Below are 21,845 nucleotides of genomic sequence, written 5' to 3' on the forward strand. Positions count from 1 at the left end.
ACACTGCTACCCATAGACTCAGCACTGTCACCATAGACTCAGCACTGCTACCCATAGACTCAGCACTGCTACCCATAGACTCAACACTGCTACCCATAGACTCAGCACTGTCACCATAGACTCAGCACTGCACCATAGACTCAGCACTGCTACCCATAGACTCAACACTGCTACCCATAGACTCAACACTGTCACCATAGACTCAGCACTGTCACCATAGACTCAGCACTGCACCATAGACTCAGCACTGCTACCCATAGACTCAGCACTGCTACCCATAGACTCAACACTGCCACCTATAGACTCAGCACTGTCACCATAGACTCAGCACTGCACCATAGACTCAGCACTGCTACCCATAGACTCAACACTGCTACCCATAGCCTCAGCACTGCACCATAGACTCAGCACTGCTACCCAGACTCAACACTGCTACCCATAGACTCAGCACTGCTACCCATAGACTCAGCACTGCACCATAGACTCAGCACTGCTACCCATAGACTCAGCACTGCTACACATAGACTCAGCACTGTCACCCATAGACTCAGCACTGTCACCCATAGACTCAACACTGCCCACAGACTCAGCACTGCCCAAGACTCAACACTGCCCACAGACTCATGGACTAATTTGTTTAGAACAGCTTTTGTGTTTAGTTTGTTGTCCTTCCTCCGCACCCCCAATTAGCACGGTTGGCTACGTACGGTGCGAAAGAAGTTCAATGTACATCTACGTATCCCTGCAAATAAGACCGATTTCCAGCCGCTTACAACATTGTAAGATTATATTTATTGTGTATTCTCTGTAAATATGTTCAATGAAATGTAAAACACACGAATAAACATGCCTCCTCTCGTCTTGACTCATCTTCATATTTATATATTGCACTGCCGATACCATGCTTTATTCACCAGCCTTTCAGGACGGGAAGGTATTACAGCATTAGATAAATAAGACATTCCCCCCTTGTTGGCTTTGCTAAAATATAAATTAGTTTGACCTGAATAACTATCTCGAAAACTTCAGTCCTCGGGAGTTTCAAGCTACCTGGATGCGAAGACGCGGCCTCGTTCCGTCGTGCGTCATCGCAACGCTCAGCCTGGAACAATCCCTCCCTCCCCCCCGGACAAGAGCCACACACTTCCCAGAATTAACAAGTGGGCGCCCAGTGTCACGCTGCCATTCGTTTTACGAATTAAAACATTCCACTTGAAAAATCCGTCTAGACGGAGCATCTCGTTTGTACGTACGTGCGTTGAACTTCTTCCGCACCGTACGTAGCCAACCGCGCTAAAGGGAGGTGCGGGGGGGGGAAGGACGACAAGGGCATCCAGGGTGTCGCGTGACACGTGCGCAGCCAACGCGGACATGCCACGGGCCACGGGCCACGCCGGACTTTAAAGAGCAGAGCCAACGCGCGGTAGCAGGCGCGTTCCTGGGACACGTTCGCAGTCATCGCGGCGCGTCGCATAAAGTGCAGATCCGACGTTCGCCACTTCGCTCGCATCGCCAGCTCCCACGTTCCGTTATCGTAAATCTCAGGGGTGCGAATGAACAGCGGCAACAACAACAACAACAAAATTGCCGCTTGTTCAGAAAGCGCGACGTTCAATACGCTCGCCAAGCCTGAGGGGTCTGTCGGGGACGCGACGGAGGAGGAGGCGCACGCGGCAGCGGAGAGGAGGAGGTGGTGTCCCCTGCGTAGTCGGTGAGGGCGAGAGAGAGAGAGCCGCCTGGGCTCGACCCCAGAGAGGGGCTCCAGAGATGCGCACGGTGTCCTGGAGCGGCGAGATGGCGCTCGCTTGCGCGCGGAGGAAGTTTAACCGCGGTGGTTAGGAGATGTTAACTCCCTTGCTTGGTACGCAGGAGGTCGTGGGTTCGATCCCGGTGCTGACGGTGCCTGTTGTATATTCGGTGTTTGCGTGTCTCTCTCCCCCCCGTGGGCTCGCGGATTTTTCTTCGGCTCCTCCGGTTTTTCCCTCCACATTTAGAATCAACATCACGCGTTTAGAGTATTTGGCTGCTGCTATAAATTTCCACGCGATAAGCCACTTCGTTGAGCTATCATTCTGCGGCCAGGTCACTTCTGAAAAACAACTAGCTCAGGGGACCTTACCTGGCAAAATACAAGATTTGTTTAGTTTTAACCGTTGGGCCGAAGCGGCAGTAAGTGGTGGCGCGTTCGCTGCTCGTCGTTGCGGCGGTTTCATGGCTTGAATCCGGCAAGACGCCCTGTGGTGAACGCTTTCCGGTGCATCAGCCACACAAACGCTACGCGACGTCCGATTCACGGCGGTGCGCTCAAGATGCCGTGGCGTCCCTCGTGTGCGAGTGCCGACGTCGTGGTCATAATTTGCCACATTTTGAAAAATCAGATCGCAAATGACACTCAGGTAGAGCAGCAGCGACCGCAGGCACCGACTGGCTGCATGGGGACAGCTGCCGCTGGGGGTGCCTTCAAATTTGTGAGATGGCGACACCGTGCGAGATGTTTTGCCGGGTCAATTTAAAGGTCAAATAAATGCTAATATTTTTTAATGATGACGTGCAAATGAAAACTTGAGTGCGCAAATCAAGCGGGTCTTGTCACACGTTGGCGGTGCAGTCACACGGGCGTCTTCTGGGCTTTATCGCCCAGCGGGAAGCCCTCCGACTCAGCCTGCACATTACCCAGAGGCACGCGCGCACACAAAACACAAACAAGGACAAAGATCCCCGTGTAGCCTTCACAGACTGTCGGAGCAAGCACCGTGACCGAGCAGGACCCCTCAAGCCGGCACGGCACACGATGGAGGTGGGCGGCCAGCGATTTGCTCGGCCGCCTTTCATCTCCCCCATGCTGATGTTGACACACCGGAGCAAGTACTTACTTAAGGCCCAGTCGACCCAGGACCGGTTCGGAAACTCCTCACCAATGTTGGCTGTGAGCGGGAATCGAACCGAGGTTGGCAGGCTCGTAGTGCGGCGCGCTAACCGCTACACTACCGCTCCCCACGAGCGCCGCACTGGCGAAACACTAACTAGCTCGCCTGGTAAGTAGGAGGTTGTGGGGTTCATCCCGACCTTCTCCCTGTGGTCACGTGGATTTTTCTGTGTTCAGAGTATTTGGCTTCTACGAATTCTCACGTGATAAGCCACTTCGTTGAGCTATAATCTGTGATAGCCAGGTTGCTTCTGAAAAAGAGCTGCATAGCTCAGTGGGCCTTACCTGGTAAAAAAAAATAGTTTCATGCACAAACACGCACATACAGACACACGCACGCACACACAGAACGAATGCAAGCACCTTGAGACGCTGACCAACGGATGCAAGTCCAGCGCGCAAACCCTCCGGGTTACTCCGTGACTTCAGGACATCTGGAACGACGGTCGACAAGAGACAGAGTTTTCCACATCCGCGCGGCAGCGTCCCCGCGTCACGGCCACCGTCACGGAGCGGCAGCACAGCGGTTAGCGCAACCGTGCCGTGAACCTGGCGACGTGCAGCCACGGCTAACGCCGCTAGCGGACGAGATCCGAATCGGTCCTGCGGGCGCCCTTTCAACAAGTGGCGTGGAGCGCGGACAGGCAACCCCCCCTGGACTGATGAGGTGGGAGGAGGCCTTCATCCAGCAGTGGATCGACAGCTGTCAATAGAGGCTACGACGTCATCAACAGAACTTGAAACCCACTAATACCCCTTCCACGCTTGTCGCTGTAACTCTCCGACTCCGACTCCGACTCGTTAGCACGATTGGCTACGTATGGTGCGAAAAAAGTTCAGTTCAAGTCCTGGAGGACATCTGTGAAAAAGAGCTTCAGAGCTCATCGGATTCCTCCTCCAGTCGAAATAAACATTCTGATTACGATTCTGAAGAAGCAACACGAAGAGACGTTTTGATAATTATTTCTTAGTACTATTATTGCCAGTTTACCGAGGAAAACCTCACCGAGTCTCAAGACTCTTTTTCAGGAGGGTCCGGTGAAGTTTTTCGCGGAATCGAACCAGGGAGGGCTTCTTGCCGCGAGCGCTAACCGCTGTGCCACCGCCTCCGTGCGCCCTTCTGCAGGCAGCTAACGTCTCGCCGTGCCAGTTCACTGGCCCCGCAAGGCGCCAGCGTCGCGTCGACCCTCACCGTGGGGCGGCTGTGCGTGTCCGCGGCGGTCGACGCCCGGCGATGCCAGCTGCTGCTGCTGCTGCTGCTGCGTGAGTCGACGCAGCTTCTCCTGCAGCAGGCGCGAGTCGCGCTGGGCGTGCGCGCGCGCCAGGCTCATCTCACGGTACATGTCCTTGTAGCGGTGGGCGGCCAGCTTCTTGTCCTGCGGAGGCACGCGGCCCGGCCCGTTACGCGGCCGCGCCGGTCGTTACCACCGGACGCCCGTCACCGTCACCAGGAGTTACGCAAAGCAACTTCTCCTCCCTGTACGCTGAACTTCTTTGCCAGCGTACATAGCCGACCGTGCTCATCGATCTGCCGCAGTCCGCGCGTTTGAACACGCTGGTAGTAGACGCAGTGGATTTTGGCTCTGCCATCGAAACAAAGACGGTCACCGCATCGCGCAGCGATTTCAGATGCGCTTCTCCAGCCGTCTGGAACGCTCTTTTAAATTCCCTGTCCCGCACCTCGGATGAGCATGGTTGGCTACGGACGGTGCGAAAGAAGTTCAACGTACGTAGAGACAGGTGCGGGCCTCGAGAGTGCTGCGTTAAGCGAAGACAATATCCCCACGAGTGATGGAACGACGATAACGTTTGGCGAGACACGGTGTGCTCCTCCACACACCGCGGAGTGAGACGGCAGGAGAAATAACCGAGGGTCCACCGGCACTGCCGCGTGACTCTCGCGTTCCCCCGTAGCGTGTCACTGTGCCGTTGAGCTGCTGCAGCTCAAGAAAGTAGTCCGTCGTCTCACGGACTGCGTCGCAACGGCGCGCGTTGCGATGGAAGGAGCGCGCGTTTCAGCGAGTACTCGCCGCATGCATATTGGCCCGTGCGCGCGCGAAGTAAAACACCGAGCGCTGAAGTGGGTGACGCGGCGCGAGCGTCGCGTACCCTCTGAGCCGTGTGGAGCTCCTCTCTGAGCGAGCGCAGCTCCTGCTTGAGGAACTCGATCTCGGACTCCTTCACGCGCAGAGCGACCTGCGTGCGGCAACGGCAGCGACGTCGCTTCACCAGGGAATGTGACGGGTTAAATGCGACGGGTTAATGTGACGGGTTAAATGTGACGGGTTAAATGTGACGGGTAAACGTGACGGGTTAAATGCGTTCCGAAGGGATTAGGGCGACAGCTAACGGTGTATTCCTGGATCCGATGGTCACATCGCGAGAACCGCTCCCTGGGCTGCGGCGAATTGGGGCGGCTGCCCTGGGCTTTGATGGCCCCCCGTGCCTTGACGTCACGGCGACAGATTCACTCATTTGCGTTTGGGGGGTACCCACACGGTGGGATTGCCCCGGGGGCCCCGCACCCCCACCCCCTCTGGACGGCCCTAAATCCAGCAGAGGCTGGCATCCAATATAATAGCAAGCATTACAAATGTCGTGCCTATCACATTGCACCATTGTGTCAGTGCAAGGGGCTGGCTGTCGAGAAGGCGATGCTTTTCACAGACGTGGTCTGGCCAGAAGGGGGCGACGTTGCTACGTGTAAGGGCGCCGTGGTGGCGACTGGCGTCAGCTCCATCGCCTGGTATGCAGGAGATCGTGGGTTCGATCCCGACCCTGACGACGCCTGTTTGTATATTTTGCCCTCTCCCCGTGGTTGCGTGGATTTTTCCTTCGGGTCCTCCGGATTTTCCCTCCACACTTAGAATCAACGCGGGTTTAGAGTAATTGGCTGCTATAGATTTCCACACGATGATAAGCTGCTTTTGTTGAGCTATCATTTGTGGCCAGGTCGCTTCTGGAAAAGAGCTCCATAGCTCAATAAAATAGTTTGATGCCAGTGTAATCCCAACTTAGTCATTCGCCGGTGCAGTTTTAACATTTGGACGATGACGCCGGCACACAATGGCCTACCGATGCCATTTGACGTCAAGGGATCGCCGAGCACAGCAGACGTACGTACGTACGTAGAACTTCTTTCGCGCCGTACGTAGCCAAGCTTGCTAATCGGAGATGCCGGTGCGGGAGGAGGACGGAGGGCCTCACCTGCAGCTCGAAGTTAGTGCGCGTGGTGCCGCGTCCCTCCGCCGCCTCGCCCGGCGCCCGCTCCTCCTGCGCCCCCCGTGCCACTTGCGCCACCTGAGCGCCGAGCTTCTGCCAAGGGGACACTCGCGTCTGAGCGATTCTCGTGTTGGTGTCCCTTGGAACAAAAACGAGTTGATTCGCCAGGACGACTCGCGCCTCATTCGGTCAAATAACGACGACGTACGTCCACATGAAACCGCCTTTCAATCGACGCAAAATGTTGCTCGCAGCATCTCTAATGCGCGCCACTGTCTGGTCACGCCGTGTTCGTTGAATGAGTTGCGAGGTCTCTCCTGAAGTGCTTCAGCTCAAGGTTGTTTTTGTTGTTGGGTTTGTCGGGTAGGGAATTCGTTGAGCTATCGTCGCGTGTGGAGAGGTCGCCTTTGAAAGAGAAGCTAATAGCTCAGTGGGCTTTACCTGGTAAGATACATTAAATAGTTTAGTAGTTTTATTTGTAAATGTTTTCAGTGGTTTATTTACCTTTCCTACACTTTGCACTCCTATCGTGTTTTTGTATTGTTTGTTGTAACGTTCTGACCCCGTGCCCCGACTGCACAAATGTAGCTCATTGGATTCCTCCTCCAGTGAAATATTCTGATTTTGAATAATAATAATAATGGTGACTAATAGTGGTGTCAGCATCCATGCTGCACAGAAATCGTGCTTCCTAAGTCCCCGCTACACGTGATTCGAGCGCCCAGGATGAGAGTTTTATCAGAATCAGGAGATTATTTCCCACCAAGTAAAGCCGTAGAGCTAAGAAGCTCTTTCATCTTGGGCGACTCAGCCAAAAGTCAACATCAAATCATTCCACTATTACAGGTACTTTTAAAATGAATAATGATAATATTAATAGCAATTATGTTGAGAAATTACATTGACACAAACTTTACCGATTTTAACCGTCAGTGTAAATGAGGACAGAGATGGCGGGATGGAGATGACAAGAGATGAGACGAGTGTGGTGGTTACAAACACTTTGGGGCAGCAGCTACTTTTCATTTTTTCCATCCAAATTGCGTGAAAAATCTGGGGTGCTGATAACAGACAATCGGACGGGCGTAACAAATGTTTGACGATTGTCCAACCGTAACAACAACAGGTCAGACAAATACAGCGCAGATCTACGGACAAATCGTCTCGTCAATGAAAATGGCCCCGCAGCGAAAATTCCGAGGACATTTGCCCAGCGGCGGGCACAGAGGAGGAGGTCGTGGAGATGCCTCCCGCATGGATCGTCGCGACGTGGCTTGGCGAACCGCTGTCCCTGCTGCTACCGCTACATGGGTATCGGGGCACCCCTCCCCCCCTCGTCTCCTCCCCGCTGCACCTCCCGTCCCCCGTCCCCCGCGTCACCTGGTTGCGCGCGTTGAGCTCGCGGTTGTTGCGCCGGCTCTGCTGCAGCGCGGCCCTCTCGGCCTCCAGCGCCTGCAGGAGGTGCGCGGCCTGCAGGCTCTTGTGGGAGTACTGCTCAGACAAGGCCTCGATCTCCCGCTGCAGCGAGGCCAGATCCTGCCTGCGCGCAGACGCAAAGATCCCCCCATGTAGCCTAGCTACGGGCGGACTTACCGCGATTACGACCACTACCTGTCACTATCCCTGTCACTATCCCTGTCACTATCCCTATCACTACTCCTATCACTACCCTTACCACTATCACTACCCAAACCCCTATCACTAACCCTTACCACTATCACTACCCTTACCACTATCACTACCCAAACCCCTATCACTACCCTTACCACTATCACTACTCCAACTCCTATCACTACCCAAACCCCTATCACAACCCCTATCACTACCCTTACCGCTATCACTCCCCTTACCACTATCACTACTCCAACCCCTATCACTACTCCAACCCCTATCACTAGCCTTACCACTATCACGATCACTACTACAACCCCTATCATTACCAACAACTGTGTCACATGAGACCCAGTTGAGGCAAGTGCTGTTAGCGAGCACCTATTAAAATTGCAGCTTTTGTATCCCAGCTGGAGATGTAACGGGTACCGGCTGAGCTGTTGGACATCATCTCGGGCTGTTGGATCCCAGCTGGAGATGTAACGGGTACCGGTAGGCGAGGACTCACTCGTGCTGCGCACGCTCCTCTGTGACGCTCCGGGAGGCACCTCCGCGGCTCTGGCGGAGCTTCTCCAGCTCCTCTCGGTAGGCCGTCTTCATCGCCTCGATCGCTGCAGCAAAGAGAGGCGGCAAAGCGAAGCGACGCTCTCAACGCCGCCTCCTCCTCCTCCTCCACCGCATCGATAGTCAAGGTGCACAGGCGTCAGGGTCGGGATCTCACCCACGACCACTTGCATGCCAGGCGAGGTAGTTAACATCTCCTAGCCACCGTTAACATCTTACCCGCCGCTGAATAACCTCAAACGCCCATCTCCACCGCTCACCTCCTGCCAATCCCTTAGCCCCGTGCCAACCTCCTCGTGTCTAATCCCCCACCCACATCCCGCCCCGTGCCAACCGCGCCGCCACCGTCGTCGCTACCGGCAACAGTGGCGGCGGTCTCCTCCGCCAGCAGCCGCTCCTTCTCCTCGCCCAGCGCCGCCACCGTCCGCCGCTGGGCCTCTTGCAGCTCGCGCAGCGCTCCACGGTGACACTCCTCCATGAGCAGCAGGCCCCGCTCGCACTCGGCCTGCACGCGTGGGTGGGCACGCACGCACGAGGGCAAAGGTCCCCCGTGTAGCCTCAGCGGGCTGTAGCGGCAAGTGCCGTTAGCGAGCGGCAGCTCCCGTGAAGGCCGGCACGGCACACGAGGCGGGTGGGTAGGCAGCGCCACACCCGGTGGCGATGTTTACCAGAGGTGGGACAAAGTCATTGTTATGCAAGTCCAAGTCGAGTCGCAAGTCATCAAATTCATGACTCGAGTCTGACTCGAGTCCAAGTCACATGACTCGAGTCCACATCTCATAGGTGGGACAAAGTCATTGTTATGCAAGTCCAAGTCGAGTCGCAAGTCATCAAATTCATGACTCGAGTCTGACTCGAGTCCAAGTCACATGACTCGAGTCCACACCTCTGATGTTTACTACACACCCCACCATGTGTACTAATTTGAGGCTGAGTCGACCTAGGGGAGGCCCAGGAATGGTTCAAATGATCGTCACTGGTCTTGGTGGACGTGAGTTGGAATTGAACTTGGGTGGCCAGGTTTGTAGCGTAGCACGATAACCGCTACATGCATCTTCGCCACAAGTACGTGGTTAATGCAGACTTGATACCTTGCAAAAGGTATCTATTTGGCGTTTGAACATCTGAATACCTGTTGTATTGCCAGTGTAGCCAGTGAATGAGAGTAATAATGACCATGGATTGGACTCAGAGTCACGTGAGTGCACAGTAGGCCACGCCCACCAGTAGAGTAATCAATTCAGGGTACAGGGCACCGATATTGATTTGGGTAGACACTGTACACAGTGCAGGGGTTGAGCAGTGAGGTGGTGTGAATTGGGGTTGATTGGTGTGCAACTCGTCATAATTACAGACGCACGAATGCTCCTCAGAAGAACACTGAAATACAGAGTTGCAGTTACACAACCCTCTGGTGTCCCTTGGCGGTGGAGTTATCCGATTATCAGAAGGAGGGCAGAACACAACGCAGAGTATCCACTCATCGCCTCCGAACTCATCGACTATTATCGTTGTTGTTTTTACCTATTAACCGGTCTGTCCCCTCCTAACGATCACAGGAAGAGAGGGACAGGGCGAGCCAGTTACACCAGAAAGGGTAAGACATTCTTATTGTTCATATTGTTATACTGGCAAAAAGTCCCCTGATAGGTAGGCCTTCTGGATATTTTAAAAGCCTGGTAGGCAGGAGGTTGTGGATTCGATCCCGAGCCTGATGCCTGTATATCTGGAGTTTGCATGTCTCTCTCTGTGCCCTTGGTCCTCCGGTTTTTCCCTCCACATTTAGAATCGACGCAAATGTCCAGTATTTGGCTGTAGTAAATGTCCACGTTCTGATAAGCCACTTCGTTGAGCTATCATTTGTGATAACCAGGTCAGCTCAGTGGGCCTGACCTGGTAAAATCTATTTATTAATCGTTTTTAGATTAATTTACTTGCAAGTTGCCCCTGACGGACCTCCCCTCTCCCCCCACCCCCACCTGGGGCCAAGCATGCGTGGCGCGTGGCACACACGTGTGCGATGCGTGTGCCACGCGTGTGCGGCACGTGCGGCGCGTGCGCAGTGCACGTCACCTTGAGCGTCTCGATGTCGGCACGGTGCTGGAGGCGCTCCGCCTCCACCTCGTGGGGAGAGGGGCGGCCCCGCAGCTCGGTCCGGGCCTCCCCGAGACGCCGCCGCAGCTCCTGGACGAGCCGGGCGAGCTCCGCTCCCGCCGCGGCCTCGGCCTCTCGGCCCTCGGGGTCCCCCGGCCGCCCCTCGGCGTCCCCGCTCCGCGCCCCGCGCCCCCTCGGAGCGTCGCGCGGCACCTCGGCGCGGCGTCGGACCTTCCCTTCCTCCCCCACCGCGCCGTCCTCTCCGCCGCCGGGCCGCGGCTCGGACTCCGCCGCGACGGCCTCCCCCGCCCCCTCCCCCGCGCCCGCGCCGGGCGCCCGCCGTGCCTCCGCGCTGGGGCACGTGGGCGGCCCGGAGACTTCCGTCTCTGCGCCCGTCGGCGCGGCGCTCCCTGCCGACCTCCCCTCCTCCCCGCTCTCCTCCCCGCTCTCCCCCCCGCTCTCCCCTCGCGGCGCCGCTCGCTCGTGCCGTTCGGCCGTGGCCGAGCGGAGCCGTTCCGCTGCGAGCGCCGGTTCGTCCTCCGGGCAGCGCCGCTCGGCAGGGCGACGGTGGCGCCGCGTCGCCCGCCCCGGCGAGCGGACGCCCTCTCGGCGACGGATCTCGGACCCGCTGTTGGCACCGCACGGTCGTGTCGGGAAGGGCTCGCTCCACGCCACCGCCTCCTCCGCCTCCACCTCCTCATGGCCGGCCTGCAGCACCGCACCAGACCGAGCGTTACTGCCACGCTCAACCACCCACGGCGCTACCTCCCTCGCCAGTGGTGCTATCGCCCTCACCCGCAGGTTCCACAGCTCCCGTTCCGCCTGCTCCAGCTTCACCCTCAGCTTCTCCACCTGGACGGAGGGGGGGAAGACACGAGAGTGTGAGCGAGCGTGTGAGTGAGTGTGTGAGCGAGCATGTGAGTGAGTGTGAGTGAGTGCGAGTGAGCGAGTGTGTGAGTGAGCGTGAGCGAGTGTGTGAGCGAGCGTGAGTGTGTGAGTGAGTGTGGGTGTGTGAGAGAGAGTGTGAATGAGTGCGAGCGAGTGTGTGAGCCTGAGTGTGTGAGACTGAGTGTGTGAGACTGTGAGTGTGTGAGACTGTGTGTGAGACTGTGAGTGTGTGAGACTGTGAGTGTGTGAGACTGAGTGTGTGAGACTGTGAGTGTGTGAGACTGTGAGTGTGTGAGACTGTGAGTGTGTGAGACTGTGAGTGTGTGAGCGAGAGTATAAATGAGGAGGGGTGCGGCACCTCGTTCTGTAGAAGCTGCACGAAGTCTTCTGTGGGGGCACCAGGAGGAGGAGACGCAGGGAGCCCAGGGGAGTCCACGGGCACCACCTCACCCAGCGTGGCGATGGGCCCTTGCACGCCAGCCAGCGTGGCGATGGGCCCCTGCCCTTCACCCAGCGTGGCGATGGGCCCGTGCCCTTCACCTAGCGTGGCGATGGGCCCGTGCTCACCACCCAGCGTGGCGATGGGTCCCTGCCCTTCACCCAGCGTGGCAATGGACCCTTGCCCTTCACCCAGCATGGCGATGGGCCCGTGCTCACCACCCAGCGTGGCGATGGGTCCCTGCCCTTCACCCAGCATGGCGATGGACCCGTGCCCTTCACCCAGCATGGCGATGGGCCCCTGCCCTTCACCCAGCGTGGCGATGGACCCTTGCCCGCCACCCAATGTGGCGATGGGCACCTGCCCACCACCCAGTGTGGCGATGGGCACTTGCCCTTCACCCAGCGTGGCGATGGGCCCTTGCCCACCACCCAGCGTGGCGATGGACCCCTGCCCACCACCCAGTGTGGCGATAGACCCTTGCCCTTCACCCAGCGTGGCGATGGGCCCTTGCCCACCACCCAGCGTGGCGATGTGCCCGTGCCCGCCAGCCAGCGTGGCGATGGGCACCTGCTTGTCGTCCCGCAGAGGCGTTGTCTCCACCTGCAAGCACGGTGACACATCCCCAAAGACAACGGTGGAGCCTTAACAGACTGTTGAGACAAGTGCACAGCACACGAGGGGGTAGGTGGTTCAAACCACGCTCGACCACCTTTGTCTCCCGAGTGACGATGTTTACACACCACACCAGGAATTTAATTGAGGCTCAGTCGACCTAGGGTAGGCCCAGGGCTGGTTTAGATAATCGTCACTGGTGTGAGAATTGAATTCGGGTCGCCGAGTTCGGAGCGCGGCATGCGAACCACTACACTACCGCACAGCCCCACACACACAGGCACACACAGCCCCAAACACAGTCACACACACTGCTCTCAATTTCTCGACTGTCTGCCAGTGCCAACAACTGGCGCCACTTCATTCAGCGAGGTGACAGCCTCGAGTTCGGCTGCCTCCGTGCATCGCGTCTTCCACAACGCTGCCGTTTGTTGCCGGTCGGTTGACGTTTTTGGGCCTTTGCGGGGGGGGACCTGCGCCTGGCTCCGGTTGTGAAACGAAAGCCACCCGGCCCGGCCACGCCGATGCCTCCACGTGCACGAGCACGGTGCTGGTGCTGGTGCCGGTCACCTGCACCCAGCGCCGTTCAATCTCATCGTGGCCGTGCCCGGGCCCGGGCGCGGAGGGCCCCCCGTCCCACCCCGCGCCGCTCCTCCTCCTCTCCCCCCGGGCCCCCCCTCCGTAGTCCGGGGGACCCCCGACTCCGGACCCCTCTTCGTCGTCGACGCCGCGCGGGGCGGGGGGGAGGGGGGGGCCGCCCCCACCGGGCGTCTCCGCCGGGGTCCGAGGGAGCGGATCCCTCCCGGGGTCCCCGATGGGCGCCGCTCGGACCCCCGGGGGCGGTGCCGCCGGCGGGCCGCTTTCGCCTGCCACGCGTAAATACGACGCAGATGTCGAAGAATAAAAGAAGAACCAGACCGCACCAAGACCACAACAGCACCACGCAGTCCCTCAAACACATTTCATGTTGCAATTTAACTACCAACGATACACGGGTCAGGTTTAAAATTAACAAATCACATTCGCAAACAACAATTACGATCGTACGGTGGGAAGGCCGCTTGGCTCACCCGGCCCTGCCAGGGCTGCCATGCCGGGAGGCAGGATGAGCGCCGTCTTGGCCCTGGGCCGGCACTGCCGGCGGCTCTGCATGCGCAGCGCCTCGCGTAGGGACCGCAGGTCGGCCAGGTCGATCGTGCGCGAGCGCCCGTCCCTCCGTCTCTGCCGCGCGTGACCTCGGCAGCCTCCCTTCGGATCGAAGAGGGGAATGGCGGCAGTGGCGGTGGCGGCGGCGACGGTGACGGTGGCGGCGGCGGCGGCGGTGGAAATCGGAGGCCACGAGGGACCGGGGGGCGGCAGTTCCCCTTCGCGCTGCGTTGCTGCGGTGTCTGGCACGGCTGTGCCGCACTCCGCCACAATGCTGTGCCGTGCGTCATAAAATACATCAGTGGACGACAGGCCTCCTCCGCCATCGGTAATGCACGGCCTTGTGGGAGTGCCTTCACCTCAGCAGGACTGGCTCAAGACACGAGCAAACTCTGGACAGGTTTTAGACGTTCAGCGTCTCATCAGCAGAGCTCAGGCCTAGCTTGAAGCAATGCTGATAGACAAGGACTTCCCTGTTCGCTCTTGGCCCTAGTTTAACGCAAAACTACATCATGATTCATAACGCTAAACAATCATGAGCGTCGCTGTGGAGAAGACAAGTAACAAGATGATGAGCACGGTTGGCTACGCACAGTGCAAAAGAAGTTCAACGTACATACATACAGACAAGCGAGCAGAATGGATTGAATGCGTCCCATCTCATGTGCACTGCACACGTTTGCGCATGGACACGATCTTCCTCGGGGGGGGCACAGCGAGGACGCTCACCTGGCGAGGCGGCGCGACGTGGCAGGGCGGACGCTGCTGCTCAGACTCTGCACCCAGTTTCTGCGGATGCCGGCCGTCATGGCCGACAGAGTGAACACTCCGTCCGAGGTCTGTGGAAGAGCAACGGCAGCTGCTGCGGTGGCGGTGGGGGGGGGGGGGGGTGGCGCTTCTCTCGACGAGAAACGCATTCGTGGGAAAACCCTGGGCTGGTTTCGACGTTTAACTGTCTCGTCGGCAGTCAGGCTCGCGATGTTGCTGCTGCTGCTGTGGAATTCCATTTGAGGTCATTTTACAGCGTTGGGATGTTTCCTTTGTGTGCTTGGTTTGTTGTCCTTCCCCCGCACCTCCGATTAGCACCGTTGGCTATGTACGGTGCGGTAAGAAGTTCAACATACATAGATACCAATTGTGTTGTATGTTTTCATATTAGCTATGAGAGGAAACTGGAAAACCCAGAGGCAACCCATACAGAGCCCATACATGATGGGAAAAGTAATAGGCTTCACTTCTTCTGGTAATAATACAGGTGTCAAGATGTTCGAACACCAAACAGACACAAGGCATAGTCAAGTCTGCATTAAAATGTATGCATTGTATTTGAAACTGATTGGTCTACACCAGAGACAGCCTCCTGTATGGCCTTGTCTCACCACCGGTGTTAGACCAGCGAACACCAAAAGGCGAACAGCAAAAGGGCAATGCAAATATAAAAGTATTAATGCCTCGGCTCGAGCAGTTATATCTACAGGACCAATCTGTGCCGGTATCAAAGTGATGAAAAAATAATAGACTTTACCCTTTCCAGCAATAGGCGTCTATTTGGTGTTTGAACACCTGAACACCTCCTGTGTTATTGCCGGAAAGGGTGAAGCCTATTCTCTTTTCATCATTTTGATACCGGCAAAAGAGTCCCGTAAATAGAAGGAATACGATTCGACGCAGACCGAGGTGCCCAGGTCGGGGTTCGAACCCGGGCCCTTCTTGCTGCGCAGCACGAGCGTCGCGGCCCTCACGTGGATCTGGAAGCCGTAGTTCCTCTGCGTGTCGAGGGGCGCGACGTTGTGGCAGGCCGTCAGATCGATCTCCCCGTCCTCGTCCAGCGCCTGGGGGCAGAGGAAGCGCAGCCTGTGAGTGACGCAGACCCCACACTGAGAGAGGTCTCAGTAAGTGGCCTTGTGAGTGACCCAGACCACACCAAGAGGTCTCAGTGAGTGGCCTTGTGAGTGACCCAGACCCCACACTGAGAGAGGTCTCAGTGAGTGGCCTTGTGAGTGACCCAGACCCCACCAAGAGGACTCAGGGAGTGGCCTTGTGACTGACGCAGACCACACCAAGAGGACTCAGGGAGTGGGCTTGTGAGTGACCCAGACCACACCAAGAGGTCTCAGGGAGTGGCCTTGTGAGTGACCCAGACCACACCAAGAGGTCTCAGGGAGTGGCCTTGTGAGGGACCCAGACCCCACCAAGAGGACTCAGGGAGTGGCCTTGTGAGTGACGCAGACCACACCAAGAGGACTCAGGGAGTGGCCTTGTGGGTGACCCAGACCACACCGAGAGAGGTCTCAGGGAGTGGCCTTGTGGGTGACCCAGACCCCACCAAGAGGTCTCAGGGAGTGGCCTTGTGGGTGACCCAGACCACACCGAGAGAGGTCTCAGGGAGTGGCCTTGTGAGTGACCCAGACCACACCAAGAGGTCTCACGGAATAGTCTTGGGAGTAGGGTGCCGGGGATGAGTACTAATCTACTTCACAATTTTATTTTTATTTTACCAGATAAGGCCCACTGAACTATATAGCTATTTTTCAGAAGCGACCTGGCCACAAATGACAGCTCAACAACAACGTGGCTTATTATCGTGTGGATATTTATAGCATGAGCCAAATACTCTAAACGTGATGTTGATTCTAAACGTGGAGGGAAAACCCGGAGGACCCGGAGAAAAATCCAAGTGACCACGGGGAGAGAGACACACAAACTCCAAATATACAGCAGCAGGCATCGTTAGGGTGAGGATTGTACCCACGACCTCCTGTGTACCAGGCGAGGTAGTTAACATCTCGCCACCCTGGCGCCCCAGTTGAGAGTGCGTTAAGCAGAAAAGATAAACAACTCTCAGAAACCTCACCTCTTCGGCCATGGAGTCTTTGTAAAACTTGAGACTGCCGTCAGTCAACACGAACCAGTGCTTCCGCCACTGGCGAGAGACAACGTCGCAATCACACAACGGGAAGCTCCAGGATGCGCCGCTCGTCATTACGGCCGACGCGAACTCACAATCGTCCTCTGAGCTGGTGAGCCTCTCTGAGAGAGGAGAATGGGGGGAAAATATCCCGGTCGGGGAAAACAGGCAGATGTCGTGTGTGGGGGAAGAGTAAAGAAGCGCGCAAGTGGATGATGGTGCGGTGGTAACGCTCGTGCTATCTCGCGGCAAAAACAAGGGCCCGGGTTTGATTCCCAACCCGTGGCGCCTTTCTGCGTTGGTTGGTTTGTACGTTCTCCCCTTGTTCTGCGTGGGGTTTCCGTTCTCCCCTTGTTGTATTTCGGGCAGTCCTCGATTTACGAACGCAACTCGTTTCCGAGAGCCGTTCGTAAGTCGAACGGTTCGCAAGTCAGAACTCAGTAATCAACTGTATTTAATTTCCCACACACACAGACAAACACTCACTCCCAGCACAAGGCCGACTCATTATATCTCGTGGAGATCGCTCAGCTGAATAAAACAGTGCCATGGTTCGATTTTGAAGTGAGAGTCTGCGCGTTTAGTCAATGTAAAAAAATAATCATGAAAGCTGGTTCGGAAGTGAGGGTGTTCGTAAGACGGGTGTTCTTCAGTGCAGGTGTTTGTAAGTTGGGTTTTATCAGTGCGGGTGTGTGTGTAAGTGCGGGTATTCGTAAGTGCGGGTGTGCATAAGTCCATGTGTGTGTGTGTGTGATTTCAATCAATTAATTTTAAGGTAATTTTCAGCATCAAGATATTCGCTCAAAATCTGTTCCATTGTACGTGTCTTTTTTATCGACAGAAGGAAGCCATAGAACCTGGACGGTCGGGAATCAAACCCAGGGCCTTCTTGCTGTGAGGCAGCACGAGCGTTAACCGCTATGCCGCCACTCTGCCTGCCAGTATGTAGCGACCACGAAACTTGTCACCGATGGAGTAAGAGGGTGGACATTGATGGGTACCTTATCATCTTCATCCAGTCTCATGAGCCAACCCTGCTTGAAGTTCAATAGGTCGGGCTAGAACACACACATATGCAGGTCGAATGAAATGAAGTAAACGAGTTTCATTTTACCAGGTAAGGCCTCCTGAACTATAAAATAGTTATAATAAAATGATAAAAATAAAACATAATAAAATAATTCTCACGACGTTTCGGCCACAATGCAAACAGCCGTCCTCAGGTGAAGAACAGGTCTGTCGATAAGACAGAGTCTGAATGACACGTCCTAGGCTTGGAGCGTCTATTTAAGCTGGGAGGGAGGAGGAAGAGCGCCTAAATAGACGCTCCAAGCCTAGGACGTGTCATTCAGACTCTGTCTTATCGACAGACCTGTTCTTCACCTGAGGACGGCTGCTTGAGTTGTGGCCGAAACGTCGTGAGAATTATTTTATTATGTTTTATTTTTATCATTTTATTATTTCCATTCTACGTGACTTTACCGAAAGAACCAAGAAGATGAATCCCTGCAGTCACGAAAGCTTTAAATCGAAAATTATAAAATAGTTATTTTTCAGAATTGACCTGGCCACAAATTGATAGCTCAATGAAGTGGCTTATCATCATGTGGGAATTTATAGCAGCAGCCAACTACTCTAAACGCGTGATGTTGATTCTAAACGTGGAGGGAAGAAACCGGAGGACCCGGAGAAAAATCCACGCGACCACGGAGAGAGAGAGAGACGCAAACTCCAAATATACAACAAGGCGTCATCAGGGTCGGGATCGAACCCACGACCTCTTGCATACCGGACGAGGGAGATGACATCTCCTAGCGACCATCACTGGTACCAGAACATCTCGATGACATAGATTCAGAGGTCACGAGGTCGTAGCGACTGAAGCCGTGCATGCCACACACTTCACTCCAGCCAGTGCCACGTCGCACCGTGTGACCACCGTTGCTGTCACCCAACACCAAAGGTCCCCCAATGTTCCACCAATTGGATTTATGGGGTTTTTCTTGGTTGGCCGCCAATGCGCTTCTTGGCGACCAGCCCCCCGCGATCCAGCGCTCGCGGCTTACCTAGCGCAATCGACTCTTCCAGATCGCACCTCGAGTGACCCCTGCCCCGTGCCCCCTGACCCCTGACCCCTCTCACCGTCATTGTGGCTTCGCTCGTCCGCCGGTCGAGCGACTTGGCTCGCCGCTCCGGGGGAAGGACGCTGCCGAACCTGGCGCTCAACTCCTGGCGAGAGAGTTGGAGGACACACCGCGACATACCGGTCCATTACATGCGTAGATGTGTGTGTGTGCGTATGTGTGTGTATGTGTGTGTATGTGTGTGTATGTGCGTGTGTATGTACATGTGTGTATATGTACATGTGTATGTACGTGTGTATGTATGTGTGTGTGTATGTATGTATTTGTGTATGTACGTGTGTGTGTATGTATGTGTGTATGTATGTGTGTATGTATGTGTGTGTGTATGTATGTATGTGTGTATGTATGTGTGTATGTGTAAATGTGTGTGTGTGTGTGCGTTGTGGGGGGCGGTAGTGTAGCGGCTAGCATTATGCTGCGCTAGGAACCCGGTAACCCGAGTTCGATTGCCGCTCACGGCTACCAACACCGGTGACGATTATTTAAACCGGTCCTGGGCCTCCCCTAGGTCGACTCAGCCTCAAATGAGTACCCGGTGCGGTGTGTAAACATCGCCACTGGGGAGACAAAGGCGGCCGGGCGTGATGCTGGCCACCCACCCTCTCGTGTGCCATGCCGGCCTTCATAGGTGCTCGCTAACAGCACTTGCCCCAACAGTTTGTTAAGGCTATACTGGGGAGGAATCTTTGTTTTTATGTTGAACTTCTTTCGCACCGTACGTAGCTCATCGGAGATGCGGGGGAAGGACAACAACAAACTAAACACAAGGAGCCGCTCTACAGAAACGCGTCTTCAATGTCGATGTAAAAGTGCACAGCTCCCAGTGGCTTCGTGGTATCGGAAGGAAGAACGCTCCAGCGGAGCGGTGCAAAGAGGAACAAGGTGACATACCCTTAGGTTCTCTCGGTAAAGTCATGTAGGTAAAATAATAATAAAAGAACTAAATTAAATCACGACGTTTCAGAAGCAACACAAGCCTCCGTCATCAGGTGTAACTGCTCCAGCATAATTACTGTAGCGTGTGAAGAAAGCTATTCAAGACACGAAACGTCGTGATTTAATTTAGTTATTTTCATTTTTTATTATTTTTATTTTTTTACCTACGTGACTTTACCGAAAGAACCTAAGAGTATGAATCCTTGCAGCCACGAAAGCTTCAAATCTAGAATTAAAGGGACAAGGTGAGACAAGGGAAGTTGGCACAGGGGGACAAGATTGGGAACGAAGAGGAGGAGTGGAGGGGGCATGGCAGGAGCTGAGAGAGGCGAGATGAGAGGGCATGGCAGGAGATGAGAGAGGCGAGATGAGGGGGCATGGCAGGAGCTGAGAGAGGCGAGATGAGAGGGCATGGCAGGAGCTGAGAGAGGCGAGATGAGAGGGCATGGCAGGAGCTGAGAGAGGCGAGATGAGGGGGCATGGCAGGAGATGAGAGAGGCGAGATGAGGGGGCATGGCAGGAGCTGAGAGAGGCGAGATGAGAGGGCATGGCAGGAGATGAGAGAGGCGAGATGAGGGGGCATGGCAGGAGCTGAGAGAGGCGAGATGAGAGGGCATGGCAGGAGCTGAGAGAGGCGAGATGAGAGGGCATGGCAGGAGCTGAGAGAGGCGAGATGAGGGGGCATGGCAGGAGATGAGAGAGGCGAGATGAGGGGGCATGGCAGGAGATGAGAGAGGCGAGATGAGAGGGCATGGCAGGAGATGAGAGAGGCGAGATGGGGGGGCATGGCAGGAGCTGAGAGAGGCGAGATGAGGGGGCATGGCAGGAGCTGAGAGAGGCGAGATGAGAGGGCATGGCAGGAGATGAAAGGCGAGATGAGGGGGCATGGCAGGAGATGAGAGAGGCGAGATGAGGGGGCATGGCAGGAGCTGAGAGAGGCGAGATGAGGGAGCATGGCAGGAGATGAGAGAGGCGAGATGAGGGGGCATGGCAGGAGATGAGAGAGGCGAGATGAGAGGGCATGGCAGGAGATGAGAGAGGCGAGATGGGGGGGCATGGCAGGAGATGAGAGAGGCGAGATGAGGGGGCATGGCAGGAGATGAGAGGCGAGATGAGAGGGCATGGCAGGAGATGAGAGAGGCGAGATGGGGGGGGCATGGCAGGAGCTGAGAGAGGCGAGATGAGGGGGCATGGCAGGAGATGAGAGAGGCGAGATGAGAGGGCATGGCAGGAGATGAGAGAGGCGAGATGGGGGGGCATGGCAGGAGATGAGAGAGGCGAGATGAGAGGGCATGGCAGGAGCTGAGAGAGGCGAGATGAGAGGGCATGGCAGGAGATGAGAGAGGCGAGATGGGGGGGCATGGCAGGAGCTGAGAGAGGCGAGATGAGAGGGCATGGCAGGAGATGAGAGAGGCGAGATGGGGGGGCATGGCAGGAGATGAGAGAGGCGAGATGGGGGGGCATGGCAGGAGCTGAGAGAGGCGAGATGAGGGGGCATGGCAGGAGATGAGAGAGGCGAGATGAGAGGGCATGGCAGGAGATGAGAGAGGCGAGATGGGGGGGCATGGCAGGAGATGAGAGAGGCGAGATGAGAGGGCATGGCAGGAGCTGAGAGAGGCGAGATGAGAGGGCATGGCAGGAGATGAGAGAGGCGAGATGGGGGGGCATGGCAGGAGATGAGAGAGGCGAGATGAGGGGGCATGGCAGGAGATGAGAGAGGCGAGATGAGAGGGCATGGCAGGAGATGAGAGAGGCGAGATGGGGGGGCATGGCAGGAGATGAGAGAGGCGAGATGAGAGGGCATGGCAGGAGCTGAGAGAGGCGAGATGAGAGGGCATGGCAGGAGATGAGAGAGGCGAGATGGGGGGGCATGGCAGGAGATGAGAGAGGCGAGATGAGAGGGCATGGCAGGAGCTGAGAGAGGCGAGATGAGAGGGCATGGCAGGAGATGAGAGAGGCGAGATGAGAGGGCATGGCAGGAGATGAGAGAGGCGAGATGGGGGGGCATGGCAGGAGATGAGAGAGGCGAGATGAGAGGGCATGGCAGGAGCTGAGAGAGGCGAGATGAGAGGGCATGGCGCTGGCCGTGTGTGAGTGTGGCTGGCAGCAGTGGGCAACTGGCATATTTGGAAAACAAGCGCCGTTGCTTCACGCGGTCAGAAACTGGGCCGTGTCGTAATGCACGCGTATATCCATGTCGTAAAGGATTACTTCATCAGCATCGGAGTCACGTTAACTCTGAAAGAAGCGCTCCGCTGTGTGAGAGAGGGTGACGAATGGACGCGTCCGTGGGAGGTAATGACGGGGTCCAAACACCCGGCCCAGCGTTCCTGAGCTTCCGGGGGGATCAAA

General features: G+C 56.2%; 1 protein-coding gene across 1 annotated transcript in view; it reads right to left on the reverse strand.

Annotated features, from left to right (window-relative positions):
- Window positions 1-774: 774 nt before the first annotated feature.
- Window positions 775-21,845, reverse strand: part of LOC144722807 (myosin phosphatase Rho-interacting protein-like) — a 38,477-nt gene continuing 17,406 nt past the window's right edge. The window contains exons 9-27 of the mRNA XM_078601245.1: window positions 18,556-18,642; window positions 17,415-17,471; window positions 16,360-16,428; window positions 15,248-15,337; window positions 14,235-14,344; window positions 13,430-13,779; window positions 12,930-13,225; window positions 12,056-12,347; window positions 11,664-11,989; window positions 11,213-11,269; window positions 10,397-11,125; window positions 8,681-8,828; window positions 8,268-8,370; window positions 7,529-7,688; window positions 6,134-6,241; window positions 5,036-5,122; window positions 4,119-4,302; window positions 3,290-3,360; window positions 775-2,662 (exon numbers count right to left, since the gene is read on the reverse strand). Coding sequence (XP_078457371.1) covers window positions 2,609-2,662; window positions 3,290-3,360; window positions 4,119-4,302; window positions 5,036-5,122; window positions 6,134-6,241; window positions 7,529-7,688; window positions 8,268-8,370; window positions 8,681-8,828; window positions 10,397-11,125; window positions 11,213-11,269; window positions 11,664-11,989; window positions 12,056-12,347; window positions 12,930-13,225; window positions 13,430-13,779; window positions 14,235-14,344; window positions 15,248-15,337; window positions 16,360-16,428; window positions 17,415-17,471; window positions 18,556-18,642 — 3,378 coding nt within the window. The 3' untranslated portion in view covers window positions 775-2,608. The remainder of the gene's footprint in view (window positions 2,663-3,289; window positions 3,361-4,118; window positions 4,303-5,035; window positions 5,123-6,133; window positions 6,242-7,528; window positions 7,689-8,267; window positions 8,371-8,680; window positions 8,829-10,396; window positions 11,126-11,212; window positions 11,270-11,663; window positions 11,990-12,055; window positions 12,348-12,929; window positions 13,226-13,429; window positions 13,780-14,234; window positions 14,345-15,247; window positions 15,338-16,359; window positions 16,429-17,414; window positions 17,472-18,555; window positions 18,643-21,845) is intronic.

The sequence above is a fragment of the Lampetra planeri genome, chromosome 1, assembly GCF_965212315.1.
Source record: "Lampetra planeri chromosome 1, kcLamPlan1.2.h2, whole genome shotgun sequence".
NCBI lineage: Eukaryota > Metazoa > Chordata > Hyperoartia > Petromyzontiformes > Petromyzontidae > Lampetra > Lampetra planeri.